General features: G+C 44.8%; 1 protein-coding gene across 4 annotated transcripts; it reads left to right on the top strand.

Annotated features, from left to right (window-relative positions):
* Positions 1-4,096: 4,096 nt before the first annotated feature.
* Positions 4,097-20,395, top strand: Mlkl (mixed lineage kinase domain like pseudokinase). 4 transcript variants are annotated; one of them, XM_042700957.1, is made up of 12 exons: positions 4,097-4,229; positions 5,751-6,191; positions 7,937-7,987; positions 9,767-9,986; positions 10,860-10,957; positions 11,379-11,514; positions 13,596-13,677; positions 15,914-16,062; positions 16,263-16,312; positions 16,574-16,714; positions 18,068-18,130; positions 20,239-20,395. In XM_042700957.1, the coding sequence occupies exons 2-12, from the start codon at positions 5,753-5,755 to the stop codon at positions 20,322-20,324; spliced, it is 1,515 nt and encodes a 504-aa protein (XP_042556891.1). In that variant the 5' UTR covers positions 4,097-4,229; positions 5,751-5,752; the 3' UTR covers positions 20,325-20,395. The 4 variants fall into 4 exon arrangements, with proteins under 4 accessions (XP_042556891.1, XP_042556892.1, XP_042556895.1 ...); XM_042700958.1 differs by lacking the exon at positions 20,239-20,395 and adding an exon at positions 18,836-19,350; XM_042700961.1 differs by lacking the exon at positions 20,239-20,395 and adding an exon at positions 18,956-19,350.
* The last annotated feature ends 678 nt before the right edge of the window (positions 20,396-21,073 follow it).

The following is a 21,073-nucleotide window of genomic DNA, read 5'->3' on the forward strand; positions in this document are numbered from 1 at the left end:
AAGAATTAAACTGTATAATTTGAATAATTTTTTTTTTTGGTCCGGTAGTGGGGCCTGAACTCTGGGCCTTGGCACTGTCCCTCAGCTCTTCAGCTCAAGGCTAGCGCTCTACCACTTGAGCCACAGCGCCCCACTTCTGGCTTTTTTCTTTTTGCTTATGTGGTGCTGAGGAATCGAACCCAGGGCCTCAGGCATGCAAGGCAAGCGCTCTACCACTGAGCCACCTTCCCAGCCCCTAATTTGAATAATTTTTTAAAAGAGAAAGTTGAACATTTGCTCAGGAGAAAAACTAGAAATTCTGATCAATATAAATTTGCAAATTAACCTTCATGATCCTGGTGATTTGCCTTGCCTGGTCCTCCATCAGATACTCAGCCTTCCTAAGAATGGGCCCAGCGCCTTGAATTTCAGTCTGGAGTAGTGCTTAATCTTTCAGACCTGTTGTCGTTGGGCAGGCCAGAAAAACTGCTCTCTCCATTCTGCTTCATGCCAGTCCTCCCTTGGCTCTGGCTTCTGATCTCTACCTCTGAATTTTATGAGATTTCCAGTATAATAACCAACTTATAACAGGGCCCCATAAATGTCAAGTCTTCTTTCCTTCCCATCCCTGGCCAATAATGTTATCTGGGTTGGCTGGTTGTTTCTCTGTTTTTCCTTCTTCTTTACCTCTTCCCTGGCCTCTGCTGCCCTCTGGTGGCAGCATGCAACCCTGCCCATTATGACTGCCATCATAAAGCAGCGTTCTGGAAAAAGGGTGTCTGTGATTTCAAGATTCCAGTGCTAAGCCAGCACTGGTGGCTCACGCCAGTAATCCTAGCTACTCTGGAGGCTGAGATCTGAGGATCAAGGTTCAAAGCCAGCTTGGGCAGGAAAATCCATGATACTCTTATCTCCAATTAACCAGAGAAAGCTGGAAGTAGAGCTGTGGCTCAAGTGATAGAGCACTAGCCTTGAAAAAAAAAGCTAAAGGATAGCACCCAGCCCTTTAGTTCAGTGGTAGAATGTTTGCCTAGCATGCATGAAGCATGCTAGCATGAAGCATGCAGGGTTCAATTCCTCAGCCCCACGTACACAGACAAAGCCAGAAGTGGCACTGTGCCTCAAGTGGTAGAGTATTAGCCTTGAGCAAAAGAAGTTCAGGGACAGTGCCTAGGCCTTGAGTTCAAGCCCCAGGACTGGCAAAAAACAAAAATAACGTTGCTTTTGACTTACTTTCTTGTCTCATCTGTCATGTTTTGAGAAGAAAATTGATTTATATAAACTTCACAGTTCTAACTTTCTAAAAAGTACAATATATGTGAAGTTTCACCTGCAGTTTTCTTCACAGGTGGTTTGCCTGATGAATGAATTTTATCCACAAAGAAAGCTACAGGATGAATGTGAAACTTAGAAAATGCTAGACCTCCCATCATCTTCCCTCCATCTCAGACATCTATAGCCAAGGAAAAGAAGAAATTAGAAGAAAATCTCCTGTTTTCACTAAAGTCTAAAAGTGAGGTTCTTACTTCAATTAGGTTCTTGGAAATGCAAAACCTAAAGCAAGATCACAGATGCAAGTATTTGAGAGAGAATTGCAGAGGTGAGGAGAATAGGTTGAGAAGGGCTGGGAAAGGAATGATTGTGAGATCCATGCTAGAATGTGTACGAGTTTCTCATAAAAACTCTGCATAGCCAACACTGTAGATCACGTCTGTAATCCTAGCTACTCAAGAGAGTGAGACTCTTATCTCCAGTTAACTGCCAGAAAACCGGAAGTGGTACTGTGGCTCAAGGTGGTAGAGTGCTAACCTTCAGCAAAAGAGCTCAGGTACAGCACCTAGGTCCTGAGTTCAAGCCTCATGATCAACAAAACATAAATTCTGCATGGGCATCAATAATACCCGACAGGATTGTCTACTTAAAGAATAAAAAGGGGGGCTGGGAATGTGGCTTAGCAATAGAGTGCTTGCTTAACATGGATGAAGCTCTGGTACCAGAAGTGGCACTGTGGCTCAAGTAGTAGAGTGCTAGCCTTGAGCAAAAGAAGCTCAGGGGGGCTGGGAAGGTGGCTCAGTGGTAGAGCGCTTGCCTTGCATGCCTGAGGCCCTGGGTTCGATTCCTCAGCACCACATAAGCAAAAAGAAAAAAGCCGAAAGTGGCGCTGTGGCTCAAGTGGTGGAGCGCTAGCCTTGAGCTGAAGAGCTGAGGGACAGCGCCCAGGCCCAGAGTTCAGGCCCCACGACCGGTCCAAAAAAAAAAAAAAGAAGAAGAAGAAGAAGCTCAGGGATGGTACCCAGGCCCTGACTCAAGCCCCAGGACTGGCCAAAAAGAAAAAAAAAAAAAAGAATGAAAAGGGGAACATTTACCTGTCATTTCCACCTACACTGGTTTAAGATTGTCTTAGGCACATCAAATCCCACACACACATAAACACAATTAATATCTACCTCCATCATACAAACTGTCATAGTTCATCTCATGTTGCTATAGCAAAATGCCTGAGACTGGATATTTTATAAAGAAAAAACACTTATTTGGGAAGCTAAGAATCCCATAGCTAGTAGCTCCATCTGTTTGGCCTCTGGTTGCATCCTATCATGGTAGATGGTACCATGGCAAAGCATGTGGGGAGAAAGGTTTAAGGGGAAGTTCCAGGTTTGCATAGAAATACCCCCAAGACAGCATTACTGCATCTTAAAGACTTCTCTTACATTGGGGAATTAAAGCTCAATGTGAGTTTTGGTGGGGACCAATCACATTCAAACCATCGCACCAACCAAGCAGATTTCCCTGGCCTTGACAAAGGTCCTTGTGCAAAAGCAGGAAGATGGAGGAGTGTGTTTGAGGTGGAGGGCCATCAGTACAAGTGGGCTGGTGGCTTTGGGGAGTTTCCCACTGAACGGTGGCTGCAACTGAGATTGACACAGAGTTCCACAGAACCTTCCATCACCACTGAAATCCAGGACAGAGGGACAGAGAGCAGATGATCTGTTACAGACCCAAAGAGTTACAGCCTCAAGATAAGAGTGACCCAAAGAGAACGCTACCTCTCTAAGTGCTGCAAGTGGATAAAGAGCTTTTTGAAAGCCAAGCACTGGTGGCTCACACAATATAGCTGATCATTTAAATCTATGATCCATTTAGGTTATTTGTATAGTGTACGAGGTTTAGGTTATATTCTTTCTGTGTGTACTGGTCCTGGGGCTTGAACTCAGGGCCTGGATATTGTACCTGAGCTTTTGTGCTCTATCACTTTGAGCCACAGCTCCATTTCTGGCTTTTGGGTAGTTAATTGGAGATAAGAGTCTCAGGGACTTTCCTGCCTGGGCTGGCTTTGAACTACAATCATCAGATCTCAGCCTCCTGAGTAGCTAGGATTACAGGTGTGAGCCAGTGCCCGGCCCATATTCTTTTTTTTTTTTTTTTTTTGTCCAGTTATTTCCACCCTTTGGAAATGACATTATCTGACAAGGAATTTATATATAGAAAATATAAACTCTATTGGGTGCTGGTGGCTCACGCCTGTAATCGTAATTACTCAGGAGGCTGAGATCTGAGGATCTCCGATTGAAGCCAAACCTGTCAGGCAAATCTGGAAGATACTTACCTCTTTTGTTCTCTGGTTCCCCAAGTTTATTTATGTAGTACCTCAGGCATGGTAGTTCAGAGCTTTCTTCCCAGCACTCAGGAAATCTGAGTTTGAGGCCAATCTAAAAGACATAGCCACACTCTGTCACCAAACCAAACCAAACCAAACCAAACCAAACCGTAGAATTCAGCTCAAAGAAACAGAATCTTAGTTGCTGGTTTGGGCTCAACTTCCAGCCTGTTTATATAGTATATCCTGGTGGTACCAGTTCCCTGGAGTCATCCTCTCCCGGTCCCCGACGTTGGCCAGGCTGCTCCCCAGGGAATCTGTTGGGAAGGGACAGGAGGACGGAAGGGCGCTGGCTCTGCGTTACCGGGAGTTACCTGGAAAGGGCAGGGCCCCAGGGCCTCAGTTCTAGGCAGTTGGCAGCTGGGAGCCCCGAAGAGGCATGCCACACCTTCCCTGGCCTTCTTCTTCGGTGCTGGCTTCCGGGGCCGCCCAGCAGGCTGGCCGGGACCAGGGCTGGGCTGGATGCAGCTGGGGTGACCACGGTTTCGCTTTAGAGGAAACGGAACCCGCGGGTCCCGCAGCGCGCAGCGCGCACGCCAAGTATCCGAGGAAGGGGCGCCGGGACACGGGACCACCGCCACTAATCCCCGGAGTGAGCGCTCGGGGGAACCTGGGGTACACGGATTGGGAGGGGGGATCGGGGCCGAGCAGAGAAGGGAAAGCCTGGTGGAGGCCCCCCAATTCCAGGAACTCAGGGCGACTGTGGTTTCCGCTCAGGGGATGGAGGAGGGAGCTACCTACCTGTGCCAAGGCAGGGCAGAATCAGGGGTGAAGATGGCAGAGGGGCGGAGGCTGGGGACCTGACCTGGCTCAGACCTGTCTGAGCTGCCCTGGACTGGAGAGCACTCCCACCAGCCCTGATTTCGGGTCTCAAGGGATGACAGTGCTTCTCATTGTCTGGAGCCCATTTCTGGCCCTGGATGTGAGTGGAGAGTGGAGGGAAGCCGAAGATTCAATGAGGATGCCTGGTGGACTCATAGTTTCTTATTGTATTATATTACTTGGATGGAGATGCTGAAGAGTAGCTTCAATTTTGGTTATTGTTGTTGTTATTGGTTTGTTTGTGTTTTTTTGGTTGGTGGTGGGGCTTGAACTCTGGGCCTGGGTGCTGTTCCCTGAGCTCTTCAGCTCAAGACTAGCCCTGTACCACTTGAGCCGCAGCACCACTTCCGGGTTTCTGCTGGTTAATTGGAGATAAGAGTCTCATGGACTGTTCTGACTGGGCTAGCCTTGAAGTGCAAGCTTCAAATCTCAGCCTCCTGAGTAGCCAAAGTAGGTTCATTTTTTTAAGATTTGTTCCCGCTTTGGGGAGGGGGTTAAGGGACAGTTTAAATGCCAAGCCTAGGACTTGCCAGGCAAGGCTCTCTTTAACATTTGAGCCACACCCAACTCTTTCACTTTGAAAATTAGCATTTCCTCATTGTTTCACTACAAGTAACATCTGGATATATTCTTAGGGTTATTTCATTTTACGCTTACATTCCTCTACAAACATCTAGCTCCTTTCTTTTCTTTTCTTTCTTTTATTTTTATTTTTATTTTTTTGCCAGTCTTGGGGCTTGAACTCAGGGCCTGAGCACTGTCCCTCACCTCTTCAACTCAAGGCTAGCTCTCTACCACTTCAGCCACATGCCACTTCCAGCTTTTTCTGCTTATGTGGTGCTGAGGAATTGAACCTACAGCCTCATGCATGCAAGGCAAGCACTCTACCACTGAGCCACCTTCCCAGCCCGAGCATCTTTTGCTCAACGCTCTAGCACTCTACCTCTTGAGTCAGAGCACCACTTCCAGCTTTTTCTGTTTATGTGGTACTGAGGAATCAAACCCAGGGCCTCATGCATGCTAGGCAAGCACTGTTCCACTAAGCCACAGTCAGCTCACATACAGACTTTTCTACCATGTAAGTTCCTAGAAATTAAAATGCAGTGGTCGCTAGACCAACACTTCCAGCTTGAGCTCTGCGATGCTGGAACAGAAGTGGTGGGCAGAACAGATGTGGTGGGCATGACGTCATCTCTACCTTACACGAAAATGCCAGAGACTTTCTTTTTAGCACTGTAATAAATGTGCAGGAGATTCTGGGACTTTAACCTATTCCATCTTTTTCTTTCAGTTATGGATAAACTGGGGCCGATCATTGCCTTGGGCCAAGGCGTCTACAAACAGTGTGAAAAGATGAAGTACTGCAAGAAACAGAGTGAGCGTCTAGGAGAGCGTGTGAAGGGCCTGATATGGGCTTTGCAGAGGCTTCAGGACCAAGGAGAAAGGAACATGTCTGAACACATCATCAAAGTCCTGGATGATTTTGAACTGGCACTGCTGGAAGCTAAGCAGCGGATAGAACATTTCAACAAGAAAACCAACTTCTACAGGTTTCTAAGTGCGGACAAGGATAAGATACTGTTCCAGGAAGTGAATGAGAAGTTGAGAAATGTCTGGGAGGTGTTCTCCATGACACTTCAGATTGATCAGCATTTTCTCCGCTCCTGGGAAAAGGAAGATCAGCGTGATGTACTGGAGGATAAGCAATCCCACCAAAGGCTCAGAGAATTAGGTAACTTGAGGGTTTTCCAAGCTCGGGAGAGGATGCAATTGGGAGCATCTTAATCTCACTTCGGTTTACTCTACCTTTGGAGCAGGAAGGATGAAGTTTGAACAGGATATTTGTGGTTCAGAAATCCTAACATCTGGTCTGGGAAGGTGGCTCAGTGGCAGAGTACTTGCCTTGCATGCATGAGGCCCTGGGTTCAATTCCTCAGCACCACATAAGCAGAAAAAGCTGGAAGTGGCACTGTGGCTGAAGTGGTAGAGCGCTAGCCTTGAGCTAAAGAGCTGAGGGACAGTGCCCAGGCCCGGAGTTCAGGCCCCACGACCAACCAAAAAAAAGAAAGAAAGAAATCCTAACATCTGGGCTGGGAATATGGTTTAGTGGTAGAGTGCTTGCCTAGCATGCATGAAGCCCTGGGTTCGATTCCTCAGTACCACATAAACAGAAAAAGCTGGAAGTGGAGCTGTGGCTCAAGTGGTAGTGTGCTAACCTTGAGCAAAAGAAGCTCAGAGACAGTGCCCAGCCCCTGGGTTCAAGCCCTAGGACTGACACAAAAAAGTCTTAACATCTGCTAACCACCAGTAAGCATATTTATCTCACAGAATATTTGATTGCATTTCAGGTAACTGTAGGATCTATTTTATTCAATGGACTTACAAGCTCTAATTGCAGGATCAAAGAAGAAGGCATTTTAAATTTTGGTATAGTTAGTTAAATAAAGGTTGCCCAACTATCTTTTCTATCAATAATGGATGAGATTGTTTCTCCAATTTTTTCCATTCGAGACTTTCTTAATTTTAGTACTGAAGATCCTGTGTCCTTATAATTTCCAGTTCTGGGTTAGGAATATGGCTCAATTCATAGAGTGCTAGCCAATTAGCAAAAGAATCAGGCATCAAGTTTGAGTCCTGGTCTTAGACCAAAAAAAAAAAAAAAAGAAGAAGAAGAAAAGAAAAGAAAAAGAAAGAAAGCAAGGAAGGAAGGAAAAGAAAATAATTATCCAGTTCTGGGAAACTGGGAATATGGGTCACAGTGAAGTATTATATAACTTAGGAGTGGTTTTATTATGCTGCTAGTTAAAACAGTATCATCAGTATAATGTTTTCCAGAAACAAGTTTATTCAGGCAAAGTCCATGAGACCCTCCAAACGGACTTTCCCCTAGGGATGCTTTCAGCAGTATGGTACTTCCATGCTGACCTAGATTTCCCATTCCCAAAGCAGCCACAGCCATGTTGGAACTTGGTGTAGCGTCAAAGTACTGCTACCACTGGGAAGTGACTGATTTTCCACTTTCTTTCTTAGCCAAAGCAACCTAAAGCCAGGTTTTCAATTCAGGCGTTTCCTGTGTAGTTTGCTACAGATAGCTAAATATTGTTATTTAGTTATTATAGTTATTTTATAGTTATTTCTTTTCACAATGTCTATGATAGATAAAAATTGGTATGTTGGGGCTGGGAAGGTGGCTCAGTGGAAGAGCGCTTGCCTTGCATGCATGAGGCCCTGGGTTCTATTCCTCAGCACCACATAAGCAGAAAAAGCCGGAAGCAGCTCTGTGGCTCAAGTGGTAGAGCACTAGTCTTGAACTGAAGAGCTGAGGGACAGTGCCCAGGCCCAGAGTTCAGGCCCCACAACCAACAACAACAATAACAACAAAAAATGGTATCTTGATGATGTAACGAACATTTTGATTATGGTTAGCATGTGGTTCTAGTTAGCACTTCTGAATAATCATTGCCCTTTTGCCTGCAGAAAATAAAAATCTAGAAGCTACCCTGAAAGAAATTCAGAATACCTTGAAGCGTAAGTTGTCATGCCTCCTTTTGTAATCAGCTTCTCCTTTTTGAAATCATCTGTTTTCAAGGAACTCTAGCTTTCCCTACCCTTGCCCTGATCAGTTTCTGTGCTAGCTGGCTGAAAGCAGCTTACAGATTTTCAGATGTGTTCATATAACCCATTCTTGTCCATGGAGTAGTATTGGGAAGAGTACTCTTGACCAGCAAGGTATTTCCTGATGTCAAAATGCTAAATTCTTCCTTTACATTTAAAGCATCTGTATCAGTCAGCTTTCTGTTTACAGTAACAATACCCAAGGAAAGAAGGTTTATTTTGGCTTATAAGATGAGCTTATGGTGGAGAAAGACCACTTTCCTCATAGACAGGAAGAGAGGCAATAAGAAAAGAGACACAGCTGGGAATGTGGCTTTAGTGGTAGTGTTTACATAGCATGCATGAAGCCCTGGGTTTGATTCCTTGCTACCACATAACAGATAAAACTGGAAGTGGCACTGTGGCTCAAGTGGCAGAGCACTAGCCTTGAGCAAAAGAAGTTCAGAGACAGTGTCTAGGCTCTGAGTTCAAGCCCCAGGATTGGCAAAATAAAGGGAGAGAGAGAGAGAGAGAGAGAGAATCCCCTCTGGGGGCATGCCTTCAATAATCTAGGCTCCTCTTCTTAATGCTTCTACTTTCCAAAAGCCACACCTTGTAGACTTTGAATATATAAGCCATTAGAGGACACTCCAGATCCAAGCTATAGCATCATCAACGCTTTAACTCACTTGCTGAATGTCAAGGCGAAATTAAACTCAAATTTATAAAGTGCTAGTTGGGCTCCAGTGGCTCACACCTGTAATCATAGCTACTGAGATCTGAGGGTTGAGGTTGCAAACCAGCCCAGGCAGAAAAGTCTATGAGACTCTTATCTCCAATTAAGCACCAAAAAAGTCAGAAGAAGAGCTGTGGCTCAAATGATAGAGCACCAAGTTTTGAGCAAAAGAAACTCAAGGACAATGCCCAGGCCCTAAGTTCAAGTCCCAGGACTGGCACAGAAAAATTTAGAGTCCTAGATCATTCATTCAAGAAAACTGAGAATCTGCTTCTATGCCATAGGCTGTGCACAGAGGGATCTAAGATGTAAAGAAGAACAGTGTCTTCACGAAGCAAATGGCTTAAGGGTAGAAAAGGGGTGGCAGGGAGCAATACAATGAACACATAATAAGTAGAGGTATAGGTACTATATACTTGAACTAGTCTGAAATGGCTAGACAGGGTGCTAGTTGCCCCCCTGCAAGGAAGGATGTGTGGAAAGAAATACAAGGAGGGAGAACTCTAGGATGAGCAAAACACAAGTGAAGGCTGGAAAGAGGCAAAATTGGAAGAGGAATCAAAGAAGTTCATGAGGGGCTGGGAAGGTGGCTCAGTGGTAGAGTGCTTGCCTTGCATTCATGAGGCCCTGGGTTCAATTCCTCAGCACTACACAAGTAGAAGAAGCCAAAAGTGGTGCTGTGGCTTAAGTGATAGAGCGCTAGCCTTGAGCTGAATTGCTGAGGGACAGCGTCCAGACCCAGAGTTCAGGCCCCACAACTGGCAAAAAAAAAAAAAAAAGGAAGTTCGTGAAACTCTCTGCCAAACTTCCACCTGCGTCTCTGTGGGTCACTCAAAAGCAGAGAATCGCTCCCCTGAATTTTGTATCCAGCCAGAGCCAATTCCCAACCTGGTGTAAAACTCCCATTCACATCCCAGAAACCACTTGCCCCTAGGCACTTTCTTTGGTGATTGGCCTTTTGTCTCCTCCTATCCAAGAAATGAAGTCAGACCAAGAGAAATTCAGGCAGCAGGAGCAAATCAACCAAGAGCAACCTGGACAGCAGGTGCAAATCAAAGAGATTAAGATGGAAGACCTTTCAGGATCCCCGTGGACCCGAATAAAGGAAAGCGAACACAGTACTGTTTACACAGGAGAGTATTTCAAATCTACAGTGGCCATAAAAGTATTCAACAAAGCCAAGGCCAGAAGCATTGAGTAAGTTGTTCTGTCATATGCATTAAGACTTTATCTCGGGCTGGGAAGGTGGCTCAGTGGTAGAGCGCTTGCCTTGCATGCCTGAGGCCCTGGGTTCGATTCCTCAGAACCACATAAGCAAAAAGAAAAAAAGCCAGAAATAGTGCTGTGGCTCAAGTGGTAGAGCACTAGCCTTGAGCTGAAGAGCTGAGAGTGCCCAGGCCCAGAGTTCAGGCCCCACGACCGGACCCAAAAACAAAAACAAAATGGTAGAGTGGTAGCCTTTAGCAAAAAGAACTCAGGGATAGTACTGCACCCAGGCCCTCAGCTCAAGCCCCACAACTGAACAGCAACAACAACAAAATGCAATCTTTGTCAGGCTATTTGAAATGCCAAAAAGAGATTACCAAACTCCATTCATCTCTTCAGGGAACCTAAGTTCATCTGAGGGGTTATACATGCTGTCATTATGAGCAACTGAACAACCTCCCTGGGAGATGCTGATGCTATCTCATTATCCCCCAACACCCACATACACACACATCCGAACTCCCCCCCCCCCCCGCCCCTCCCTCCCCCCTCCCCGCACACACACACTGTACTTACTACATGTTCTTTTTTGTGTGTGTGTCGGTTGTGGGGCTTGAACTCTGGCCTGAGCGCTGTCCCTCAGCTCTTCAGCTCAAGGCAAGCGTTTCACCACTTGAGCCACAGTGCCACTTCTGGTTTTCTGGTGGTTTATTGGAGATAAGAGTCTGGAACTGGCTTTGAACCTCGATCCTCAGCTCTCAGCCTCCTGAGTAGCTAGGATTACAGGCATGAGCCATCAGGCTTTACATGCTCTTTAAGGGAATTTCTAGTTCTAAAATACTACTTTCCCCTGTTACCCTCCAGGGTAGTGAGACATCCTTTTAATAATGAAATCAGAGCCATGAAGAAATTTGATTCTCCCAACATCCTTCGTATATTTGGTATTTGCATTGATAAATCAGGTAAGGAGACTTCAAGGATTGGTCAAGCTCTTCATGAATATGTTTCTTGGGTGGTTAATTGGATATAAGAGTCACACAGACTCTACCTGGGCTGGCTTCAAACCTTAATCTTCAGATCTCAGCCTCTTGAGTAACTAAGGGTATAACCACCAGCACCCAGCTGTAGAAGATATTTCTCAAATGATTCCTCAATGTAAAAATGACAACATTTCAAGAGCCATGAAGAGAATGAGAATTCTAGGAGCATTTGATCCATTCAGTATAGCATGGAGTAAACTGTGAGGCAGAAGTGTAGAGTTGTGGGAGAAATGAGGTTCACAGCAGAGCTGAGGTACCTCTGCAGAAAGGGAGAGGTGACCTGCAGGTAGGAGGAGCTCTGGGTGGGACTAGTTCCTCACAGCATCTGGTTCCTCTCCACCAGACAATCTGCCTCGATTTTCTATCGTCATGGAGTACTGTGAGCTCGGTACCCTACGGGAACTGTTGGAGGACAAAAAGGATCTTTCATTGGGTATGCGAATCCACCTAATCCTGGAGGCAGCCAGAGGTTTATACAGGTACCACATGGGGTAAAATGGCACCAACAAAGATTCATAGGAGAATAGGCTGGAACCCCCAGATAGTCTCTGTTCCATCTATTGTTGCTGTGTTCACTCTGTTTATAACACCTTAGATAGCAAGTGTAATCTAGTAAGCATCAACCCTCTTGAATCAGTGTCAGGTTTCTCTTGTAGATAGGCCTGACTACTAGAACTGCCTGATTTAGCAGATAACAATACACAATATCTGGTTCAAATTGAAGTGCAGAATATTTTTATGAATAATTAAACATTTCATATAAATATATACTAAATATTACGTGAGATATAACTGACTTTCAGATAAACCAAGTCTTATGTGAACAATAAATGGGGGAGGGGGGTTTGCTGGTCCAGGGGCTTGAACTCAGGGCCTGGGCACTCTCCCTGAGCATCTTTGTGCTCAATGCTAGTGTTCTACCACTTGGAGCCACAGCACCACTTCTAGCCTTTTCTGAGTAGTTTATTAGAGATGACAGTCTCGTGGACTTTCCTGCCAGGGCTGGCTTTGAACCACAATCCTCAAATCTCAGCCTTCTAAGTAGCTAGGATTACAGGCATGAACCACCAGCACCAAAATGTTTTTCTTTAGCGTGTGTGTGTGTGTGTGTGTGTGTGTGTGTGTGTGTGTGTGTGTGTGTGTGTGTGTGTATGCTAGTCCTGGGGTTTGAACTCAGGACTTGGACACTGTTCCAGAACTTTTTTTGCTCAAGGTTAGCCACTTCCAGCTTATTTGTGGTTAACTGAAGAGTTAGGTTGGAGGGGCTGGGAATGTGGCTTAGTGGTAGAGCGCTTGCCTAGCATGCATGAAGCCCTGGGTTCCATTCCTCAGTACCACATACAAAGGAAAAAGCCACAAGTGGCGCTGTGGCTCAAGTGGTATCAAGTGATAAGAGTATTAGCCTTGAGCAAAAGAAGCTCAGGGACTGCCTAAGCCCTGAGTCAAGCCCCAGAACTGGTACACACTGAAAAAGAGTTAGTTGGAGCCGGGTGCTGGTGGCTCACGCCTGTAATCCTAGCTACTCAGGAGGCTGAAATCTGAGGATCGCGGTTCAAAGCCAGCCCGGGCAGGAGAGACCGTGAGACTCCTATCTCCAATAAACCACCAGAAAACCGGAAGTGGCGCTGTAGCTCAAGTGGTAGAGCGCTCGCCTTGAGCTGAAGAGCTGAGGGACAGCGCCCAGGCCCAGAGTTCAAGCCCCACGACCGACAAAAAAAAAAAAAAAGAGTTAGTTGGAGGAAAAAGTCTCATAGACTTTCCTGTCTGGTCTGGCTTTGAACCACAATCCTCAGATCTCAGCCTCCTGAGTAGCGAGGATTATAGGCATGAGCCACTGGCACCCTGCTAGCCCCACCCCCTTTTTTTTCTTTGCTTCTTAGTTATTTGGGGGAATAAAATCTCCCACTTTTCTCCAAGCTATACTGGACTGTAATCCTCCTCTTATGTTCCCCACGTAGTTGGGCTGACAGCATATATCACCACACACAACCATTTGTTGCAATGTAGACTTTTTTACCTAGGCTGGCCTTGAACCAAGATCCTCCTAATCCCCACTTCTAAAGTAGATGGCCTTGGGCTGGGAAGGTGGCTCAGTGGTAGAGCGCTTGCCTTATATGCCTGAGGCCCGGGGTTCGATTCCCCAGCACCACTTAAGCAAAAAGAAAAAAAAAGCCGGAAGTGGCGCTGTGGCTCAAGTGGTAGAGCGCTAGCCTTGAGCTGAAGAGCTGAGGGACAGCGCCCAGGCCCAGAGTTCAGGCCCCATGACCGACAAAAAAAAAAAAAAAAAAAAAAAAAAAAAATATATATATATATATATATATATAGTATTCTTAAATATTTTCTACCTAAAGTGACCCCTAGTACACATACTTCTCAAGGATTGTCACCCTGACCTATCTGACACATCTCAGCTCTACTAGATTCAGCACACTGTCAAATCCCACCTCTTTATCTAAGTTTCTGGGCTCTCCATGGATAGCTACCATTAGCCAGGCATGCTCTAGCCAGTAATGATTGTGTGCAAAAGTCATTAATGCCCTCTTCCCTTTGGTCATGTCAGGTTGCACTATTCAGAACCACTTCAACTCCATAGAAACATCAACAGTTCCAATTTCCTGGTAACTGGAAACTACCAAGTGAAGGTGAGCATATCCTTTAAAGACTCTTGGGGTGGGTCAAAACATGTGTGTTTGGTAACAAAGAGGGTCATAAGCAGCTCAGAAAGTTGTGCTGATTGTTTCTCCCCATTTTAGATCAGAGCTTCAGTCTTCTCTGCTTGAATTGCTTTCTGTGTGACCACCACAGGGCAGACCCCAGTCTTCCCTCCTGCTCTGATGCCTGTACACCACTTTTTTTTTTTTTTTTTTTTGGCCAATCCTGGAGCTTGAATTCAGGGACTGGGCACTGTCCCTGAACTGCTTTTGCTCAAGGCTAGCACCCTACCACTTGAGCCACAGTGCCACTTCCAGCTTTTTCTGTGTATATGGTACAGAAGAATTGAACCCAGGGCTTCATGCCTGCTAGGCAAGCACTCTACCACTAAGCCACATTCCCAGCCCCTGTACAGCACTTTTAAGTCAGTATGGCATCCACAATAGCATCTTCTTAGGTTCACCTAGGTATTCAGATTTACATATCTGTCATGGCCACATTTGGCATTCAGAATTCCTTAGATGCATCTTCTATAAGAAATACACCTCCTCAACAATGTCAATCTCTTCTCTCCATTGGAAGGCCCCATAGCTGTCCAACAAATATTATCTTTGTTCTCCCCTGGGTTTCTACAGAAAGAGGCTAAATATGAAGAAGCTATTCAGGCTTAGAAGTCCCAGGGCTCACACAAGTCAATATCTCCCTCCCACATTTAACTCAGGGCTTCACACTTGCTAGACAAGTACTCTACCACTTGAGCCATACCTCCAGCACTTTATTTTGCTGGTCCTGAGGCTTGAATTCTGGGCCTGGGCACTGTCCCTGAGCTTCTTTTGCTCTCTACCAACTTAGCCTCAGTGCCACTTGCAGCTTTTTTGAGTAGTTTATTGGATATAAGAGTCTCATGGAGTTTCCTGCCCAGGCTGGCTTTGAACTGTGATCCTCAGATTTCAGCCTCCTGAATATATAGTATTACAGGCATGAGCCACCAGTGCCTGCCCGACACTTTTCTTTTTGATTTTTAGTTTTTCAGGTAGAGCTTCACACTGACTTTTTCTAGGCTGACAAACTACAATCCTCCTACTTTGCTTCCTATCAATACTTCTTAGAACAACTCTACAGACCAACCTTCTAATAATCCTGAAAGAGACGTCAGTTCCCATTTAGAAGAGCTAATACACAGAACAGCATACCTACAAGCTATGCATGATCTACTGACCCGCTGACTGCCACCCACCATTTTGCTACTCAGCCATTTTTTTTAAATTATCAATAATGTTGCTAAGGATTATAGCTGTTAATCTACATTTATCAAGCTTTCAGGGCAACAGCTAAAAAGTGAACTGAAAAATCTACCATCACTTGTTTTGTTTACTCAGCAGAAGCCAGAGTTTTATGGATTCATTGTCAAAAATTACCAGATTCATAAAGAATGTTGTATTCTTTATCCATAAATGGTTTTCTTTCTTCCAGCCTTAAGATACTCAGTGTCGCTCATTAGGTGCTGGTGGCTCATGCCTGCAATTCTAGCTACTCAGAAGGCTGAGATCTGAGATTTGCAGTTTGAAGCCAGCCTGGGCAGAAAAGTCTGTGAGATTCTTATCTCCAATTAACCATCAGAAAACTGGTAGTGGCGCTGTAGCTCAATGTGGTAGAGCACTACCCTTGAGTAAAAAAGTGCCCAGGCATGAGTTCAAGCCCTATGACTGACAAAAAAAAAGTTGTAACCATTAACCATTACATCAAGTAACCCGGGCTGGGAAGTTGGCTCAGTGGTAGAGCGCTTGCCTTGCATGCTCGAGGCCCTGGGTTCGATTCCTCAGCACCACATAAGCAAAAAGAAAAAAGCCGGAAGTGGCGCTGTGGCTCAAGTGGTAGAGTGCTAGCCTTGAGCTGAAGAGCTGAGGGACAGCGCCCAGGCCCAGAGTTCAGGCCCCACGACCGGACCCAAAAAAAAAAAAAAACATCAAGTAACCCTCCCTGCCATCATGCCTATTTCATACAGAACTCTCTTTGTACTTCTCTTGGTTAGTGCACTATGATAAGTTGAACTATAATATCAACATATATAATAGGCATACAATCAGAAGACATCACTGGAAATAAATCCCTCAGGGAAGAGGTCACTCCTTAACAATCATTTACCACACCAACTCCCTTTCCCCTACTCCTCCATCCCAGATCTCAGTTTTTTTGTTTGTTTGTTTGTTTTATTTTTCTGCCCAGCTTGCAGGGTTTGAGCTAAGTAAAACTCAGACTTTCATCAGTCAGAAAAGGAAGATGAAAGCAGATAAAGTCAATTCTACAGCATATGTCTCACCCCAAGGACTGAAAAATGGGTTTTACAGATATGATGTACAAGCCGAAATATACAGGTATGTTCGTGTTCTTTTACAGATCCTAACCCAGATGATCAGAACAGGAAGGTCCAAGTCAAATTTTTCTAAGGGTCATCTTAATTCTACTGAACAGAGTTGAGTGGTAATCTGAACATTTACTAAGTTTTCTGGCAATAGCTAAAGGGACACAGGGAAAAGAATTCATTAAGGCGTTTATTTTCTTGGTTTTCTTTTAGCTTTGGCATCGTCCTCTGGGAAATTGTCACTGGGAAGATTCCTTTTGATGGTAAAGAATACAAAGGCTGGCTCTGCCAGTGCTGGGGTTGGGTCCCCTTCTAAAGGACCAGAAAATTCCTCCATCTGTCTTGGGAACTATATTGTCTGATGTAGAAACTGTCTAGGGTAACCACCAATGGAGTTATTGGAGACTCCTGCTTTTTCCATATTTGAAGTTCCTAGTTCTAACACCAGCTATTAGTAGCTAGAGAGATGTGTGAGAATATAGGAACAATATTTTACGTCTTCCGTCTTATCATTTCCATTCCAGGCAAGGATAATGAGGAGATCTACCAGCTGGCAGCTATGGAAGGGTACCAGGAGCCAGTGAACGAAGACTGCCCTCCAGAGCTACAGGAGGTCATTGAAATGTGCCTGGCCTATGAGCCCTCTCAGAGACCCTCTGTTAAAGGTATGGTTTATTTCACATTTGTGAAAGATTTCAACTGTGTGTGTGTGTGTACACACGTGCGTGCACATGCACACGCATGTACACTGAGGTTTGAACTCAGGGTCTTAGCATTCTCCTTTAGCTATTTTTACTCAAGGCTGGTGCTCTACCATTGAATCACAACTCCACATTCAGCTTTTCTGAGGTGGTTAATTGGAGATAAGAGGCTCACAGATTTTCCTTCCCCAGGCTGGCTTCAAACTTCAATCCTTAGATCTCAACCTCCTGAGTAGCTATGGTTACATGTGTGAGCTACCAGTGGCTGACAAAAGATTTCATTTTTCAAAGTGCTAAGAAATTAGGAATAGGGGCTGGGAAGGTGGCTCAGTGGTAGAGCGCTTGCCTTGCATGCCTGAGGCCCTGGGTTCGATTCCTCAGCACCACATAAGCAAAAAGAAAAAAGCCGAGCCAGGCGCTGGTGGCTCACGCCTGTAATCCTAGCTACTCAGGAGGCTGAGATCTGAGGATCGCGGTTCAAAGCCAGCCCGGGCAGGAGAGACCGTGAGACTCCTATCTCCAATAAACCACCAGAAAACCGGAAGTGGCGCTGTAGCTCAAGTGGTAGAGCGCTCACCTTGAGCTGAAGAGCTGAGGGACAGCGCCCAGGCCCAGAGTTCAAGCCCCACAACCGACAAAAAAAAAAAAAGCCGGAAGTGGCGCTGTGGCTCAAGTGGTAGAGTGCTAGCCTTGAGCTGAAGAGCTGAGGGACAGCGCCCAGGCCCAGAGTTCAGGCCCCACACCGGACCCCCCAAAAAAACAAACAAAACAAAACAAAAACAAACAAAAAAAAGAAATTAGGAATAGTTTGGCCCTTCAGGAGACAATGTGTGAAGCCATGTTTGGTTGTTACAACTCATGTGTAGAGGCCAGAGGTACCACTCAACCTCCTAAAATGCATAGGACAAGGCTGAGGGTATAGTTTAGTGGCAGAGCACTTGCCTAGCACATAGGAGGACATGAGTTTGATTTGAAGAATGCAGGAAACCCAAACAAAACAAACCTGAAATGATCCAGCCCAGATGTCAAGTGTGCAGGGGTGCTGGATACTGGTATTAGAAAATCTAATACTCTAATATTCTAAAATCGAATATCCTAGCACTAGAAATTCACACTAAGATGTGAGTTTAGTCCTCCTGTGAGATATTTAGGGTTTCAAATTGATCAAGGAAGAAAAAAATTTCCTATCACTAAAGTATGAGTGCAATGGCTTGGGTATCAGCCATACTGGAGGGGAATAGATAGCTTCTATGATGGAGCATACACATATCTTGTGTTTCTATTCATTCATTCATTCATTCATTCATTCATTTACAGAAATCTTAGAGAAACTGTCTGTCTTTACTGAGTCACGGAGTCCTGGACAAGACACTGAGAGAGGTATAAACTGGATCTCTCTCTCTCTCTGTCTCTCTCCCATATCCTTTCCACTCCATTTTTGTGCTTTGCTTTTTGTTTTTGCCAGACCTGGGGCTTGAGCTCAGTGCCTGGGCACTGTCCCTGAGCTTTTTTTCACTCAAGGCTAGCACTCTACCATTTGAGCCACAGCCCCACTTCTGGCTTTTTCTGTTTATGTTGTAATGAGGAGTTGAACTTAGGGCTTCATGCACGCTGGGCAAGCACTCTACAACTACGCCACATTCTCAGCCCTCGGCAGAGTTATTGACAGTTGTGAGGAGGCAGGACTTTCCTGCTACAAAAAGACTTACACAGAGCTAGGTGTCAGTGGTCATGCCTGTAATCCTAGCCACTCAGAAGGCTGAGATTTGAGGATCGAGGTTTGAAGCCAGCCAAGGCAAGAAAGCCCAAGAGACTATCCAAGTGACTATCAAAAAACTAGAAATGGAGGTGTGGCTCAAAGTGGCAGAGTGCTATCCTTGAGCAAAAAAGTTCAGGGACAGTGCCTAGGCTCTGCATTCAAGCCCTAGGAACAGCAGCCCCTCCTCCCCCGCCTCCAAAATTCACTTTTGGTAATAGCTGCAAGTGATATGTAAAATTGAATTTATGATTTTCTGTGACCAAGTAAGGGAATTTACTACATCCCTATGCTGTTCACATTTTTCGTAAACTTCCATTACATTACAGGTACTTCTTCTGATTTACAAGTAAACCACGATCCTCAGATCTCAGGCTCCTGAGTACCTAGGATTATAGGCAAGAGCCACTGATGCCTGGCTTTCTTCCATTATTTTTTATTTTTTTAAGGAATTCAATAAATGAAAGCCACAACAATGGACTATCAATGTGAAGACTTTGTTCACAGAAGGAACAAGACAATGGCATACCGCTGTGGGTTTCTGTTCTCCCCTATTGCATGGTCTTTGGGTCTCAAAGGTTTTTGGGCCATTATGCAAATGAAGCATCAAAAAGCCGACCAATCAAAGAAGACTTGCTTTGTCATTCTGAGTCTGCAAATTTGAGCTTAGTTCTCTAGGAGGTCTCTGGTACCTCCCCGCCCCATGAAGAGAAGCCAGGGGGAGGGATAGAGGGGGGGATGTTCTGTTCTCTGCTAGTCTCTGTTGCTGGGATATTTTTTGAAACAATCTTGCATTTTCTTTCTTCCTTTTGTTTTCTTTGATGTGTGTGTGTGTGTGTGTGTGTGTGTGTGTGTACCCATGCTGGGGCTTGAACTCAGGGTCTGGGCACTGTCCCTTAGCTTTTTTAGCTCAAGGCTGGTGCTCCACCACTTGAGTCACAGCTCTCTACTTCAGGTTTTTTGATAGCTAATTGGAGGTAAATGTTTAATGGACTTTCCTTCCCCAGGCTGACTTCAGAACTTTCTCCTCAGATGTCAGCCTCTTGAGCAGCTAGAATTCTAGGCGTCAGCCACAGGCTGCCTAGCTCCAGATACATTTGAATAGCTGTGTGTGCAGGAATCATGGAGGCTGCCACTAAATCCCTCAGCCAAGGAGAATCTGAGTCTAGTCTCCACTAAATCTCCCCAGCGATCTAAGGCAGGCAAAGTAGAGGATTATTGGGGAGAAGCCAGTGGTCCTGCTTCCTTCTCTACACCCCCACAGCCCAACAAAGTATCAATTGGAATCTGAAAAAAAATTTCAAGCATAAACAGCCATTTCTTTTTTTTCTTTGCTTACAATCTTTATTGAAGTTATACGAAAAGAATCCCCAAAAGTGAGTAAACGGCCATTTCATCTTAAATAAAGATGTTACACAACATTGATAAGGATTTCACCAAACCATTTTTCTCCCCCTCGCCTTTTTTAAATTTAGAAAATATTATTTTCTTTGGTTTTTCAGTTCTGGTATTTGAACTCAGGGTCTCATACTTACTAAGCGGGTATTCGACCTTTTGTGCCAAGTCCTCAGACCTCCCATTTTTCTGTTTGGCTTCTTTGTATTTTTTAATTATCTGCATAAAGCAGGCTCCTCTTGTCTAACAATGAAACACATACAATTTTTTTTTTCCTCCTGCTCCATAATGTATCAGTTTGGTTTCTAAATGAAAAACTCCTTTCTCCTTCCATTAGCTGTTTCTTTGGACAGAAAGATAAAGTATATGTATGTTGATGGCCTTGGTGCAAGAATATTGAAGACAATGTTTGGGTATCTATGAATTTCAATTATGTTCTCTTCTGCTACCAATCTCATTGAATATGAAAGCTCAGTTAATAAAATTTTAGCAATGTGCAACCTGCCTGAAATTTCAATAAAAAAGCGCGATTTCATCTTATAAAAAATGAGAGGCTTGAAAACCCTTTGCTGTTAAGTGAAGTGAGGTATTTATAATAGTAGGCAACTTATTGGAGTGGTGTCAGGTGAAAGAAATAGTGGGAATTCTTTTTCGCTTAAGGTAGCGTTGGCAAGCTCTTCGACTCCATGAGAAGACCAATAAGAACAAGTTATTCCCTATCGAGGGTCCAGAATTCTAGAGGCAATATTTAAAAATTGTTCCATTAGTTACTATCCTTTGGATAAAGGTAAACTCCAACCAAGAGTAGGAAGAGGCAGTAAGAACCACAGGTTTTGAGTGTTTGTGGCACTGGAATTTGCATTCAAGGCCTGCTAGGCAGGTCTTCTACCACTGAATCACAATTCCAAACCTAAAAAGTCATAGTTTTAACACTTCCATTCTGAAGTGGACCCAGAGCAGAGCTGGGCACTGGGGGCTCACGCCTGTAATCCTAGCTACTCAGGAGGCTGAGATCTGAAGATGAAGATCGCAGTTGGAAGTCTGTCTCTAATCTCCAATTCATCACAAAAAGCCAGAAGTGGAGCCTGGCTCAAATGGTAGCCAGCCAGCCTTGAGGGGGAAAAGCTCAAGAACAGTATCCAGGTCCTGTCCCACAACCAACATACACAAAT

This window comes from Dipodomys spectabilis, unplaced genomic scaffold (genome assembly GCF_019054845.1).
Source record: "Dipodomys spectabilis isolate Male_0828 unplaced genomic scaffold, ASM1905484v1 ptg000273l, whole genome shotgun sequence".
In the NCBI taxonomy this organism is placed as follows: Eukaryota; Metazoa; Chordata; class Mammalia; order Rodentia; family Heteromyidae; genus Dipodomys; species Dipodomys spectabilis.

What these genes read in the sequence shown, in the direction of transcription:
- Mlkl (XM_042700957.1), top strand. Translation starts at nt 5,753, where the DNA reads ATGGATAAACTGGGGCCGATCATTGCCTTGGGCCAAGGCGTCTACAAA. An exon ending in GCAGCCAGAGGTTTATACAG is followed by an intron (nt 11,515 to 13,595) that starts GTACCACATGGG and finishes TGGTCATGTCAG; the next exon opens with GTTGCACTATTCAGAACCAC. An exon ending in TGGACAAGACACTGAGAGAG is followed by an intron (nt 18,131 to 20,238) that starts GTATAAACTGGA and finishes TCCTTCCATTAG; the next exon opens with CTGTTTCTTTGGACAGAAAG.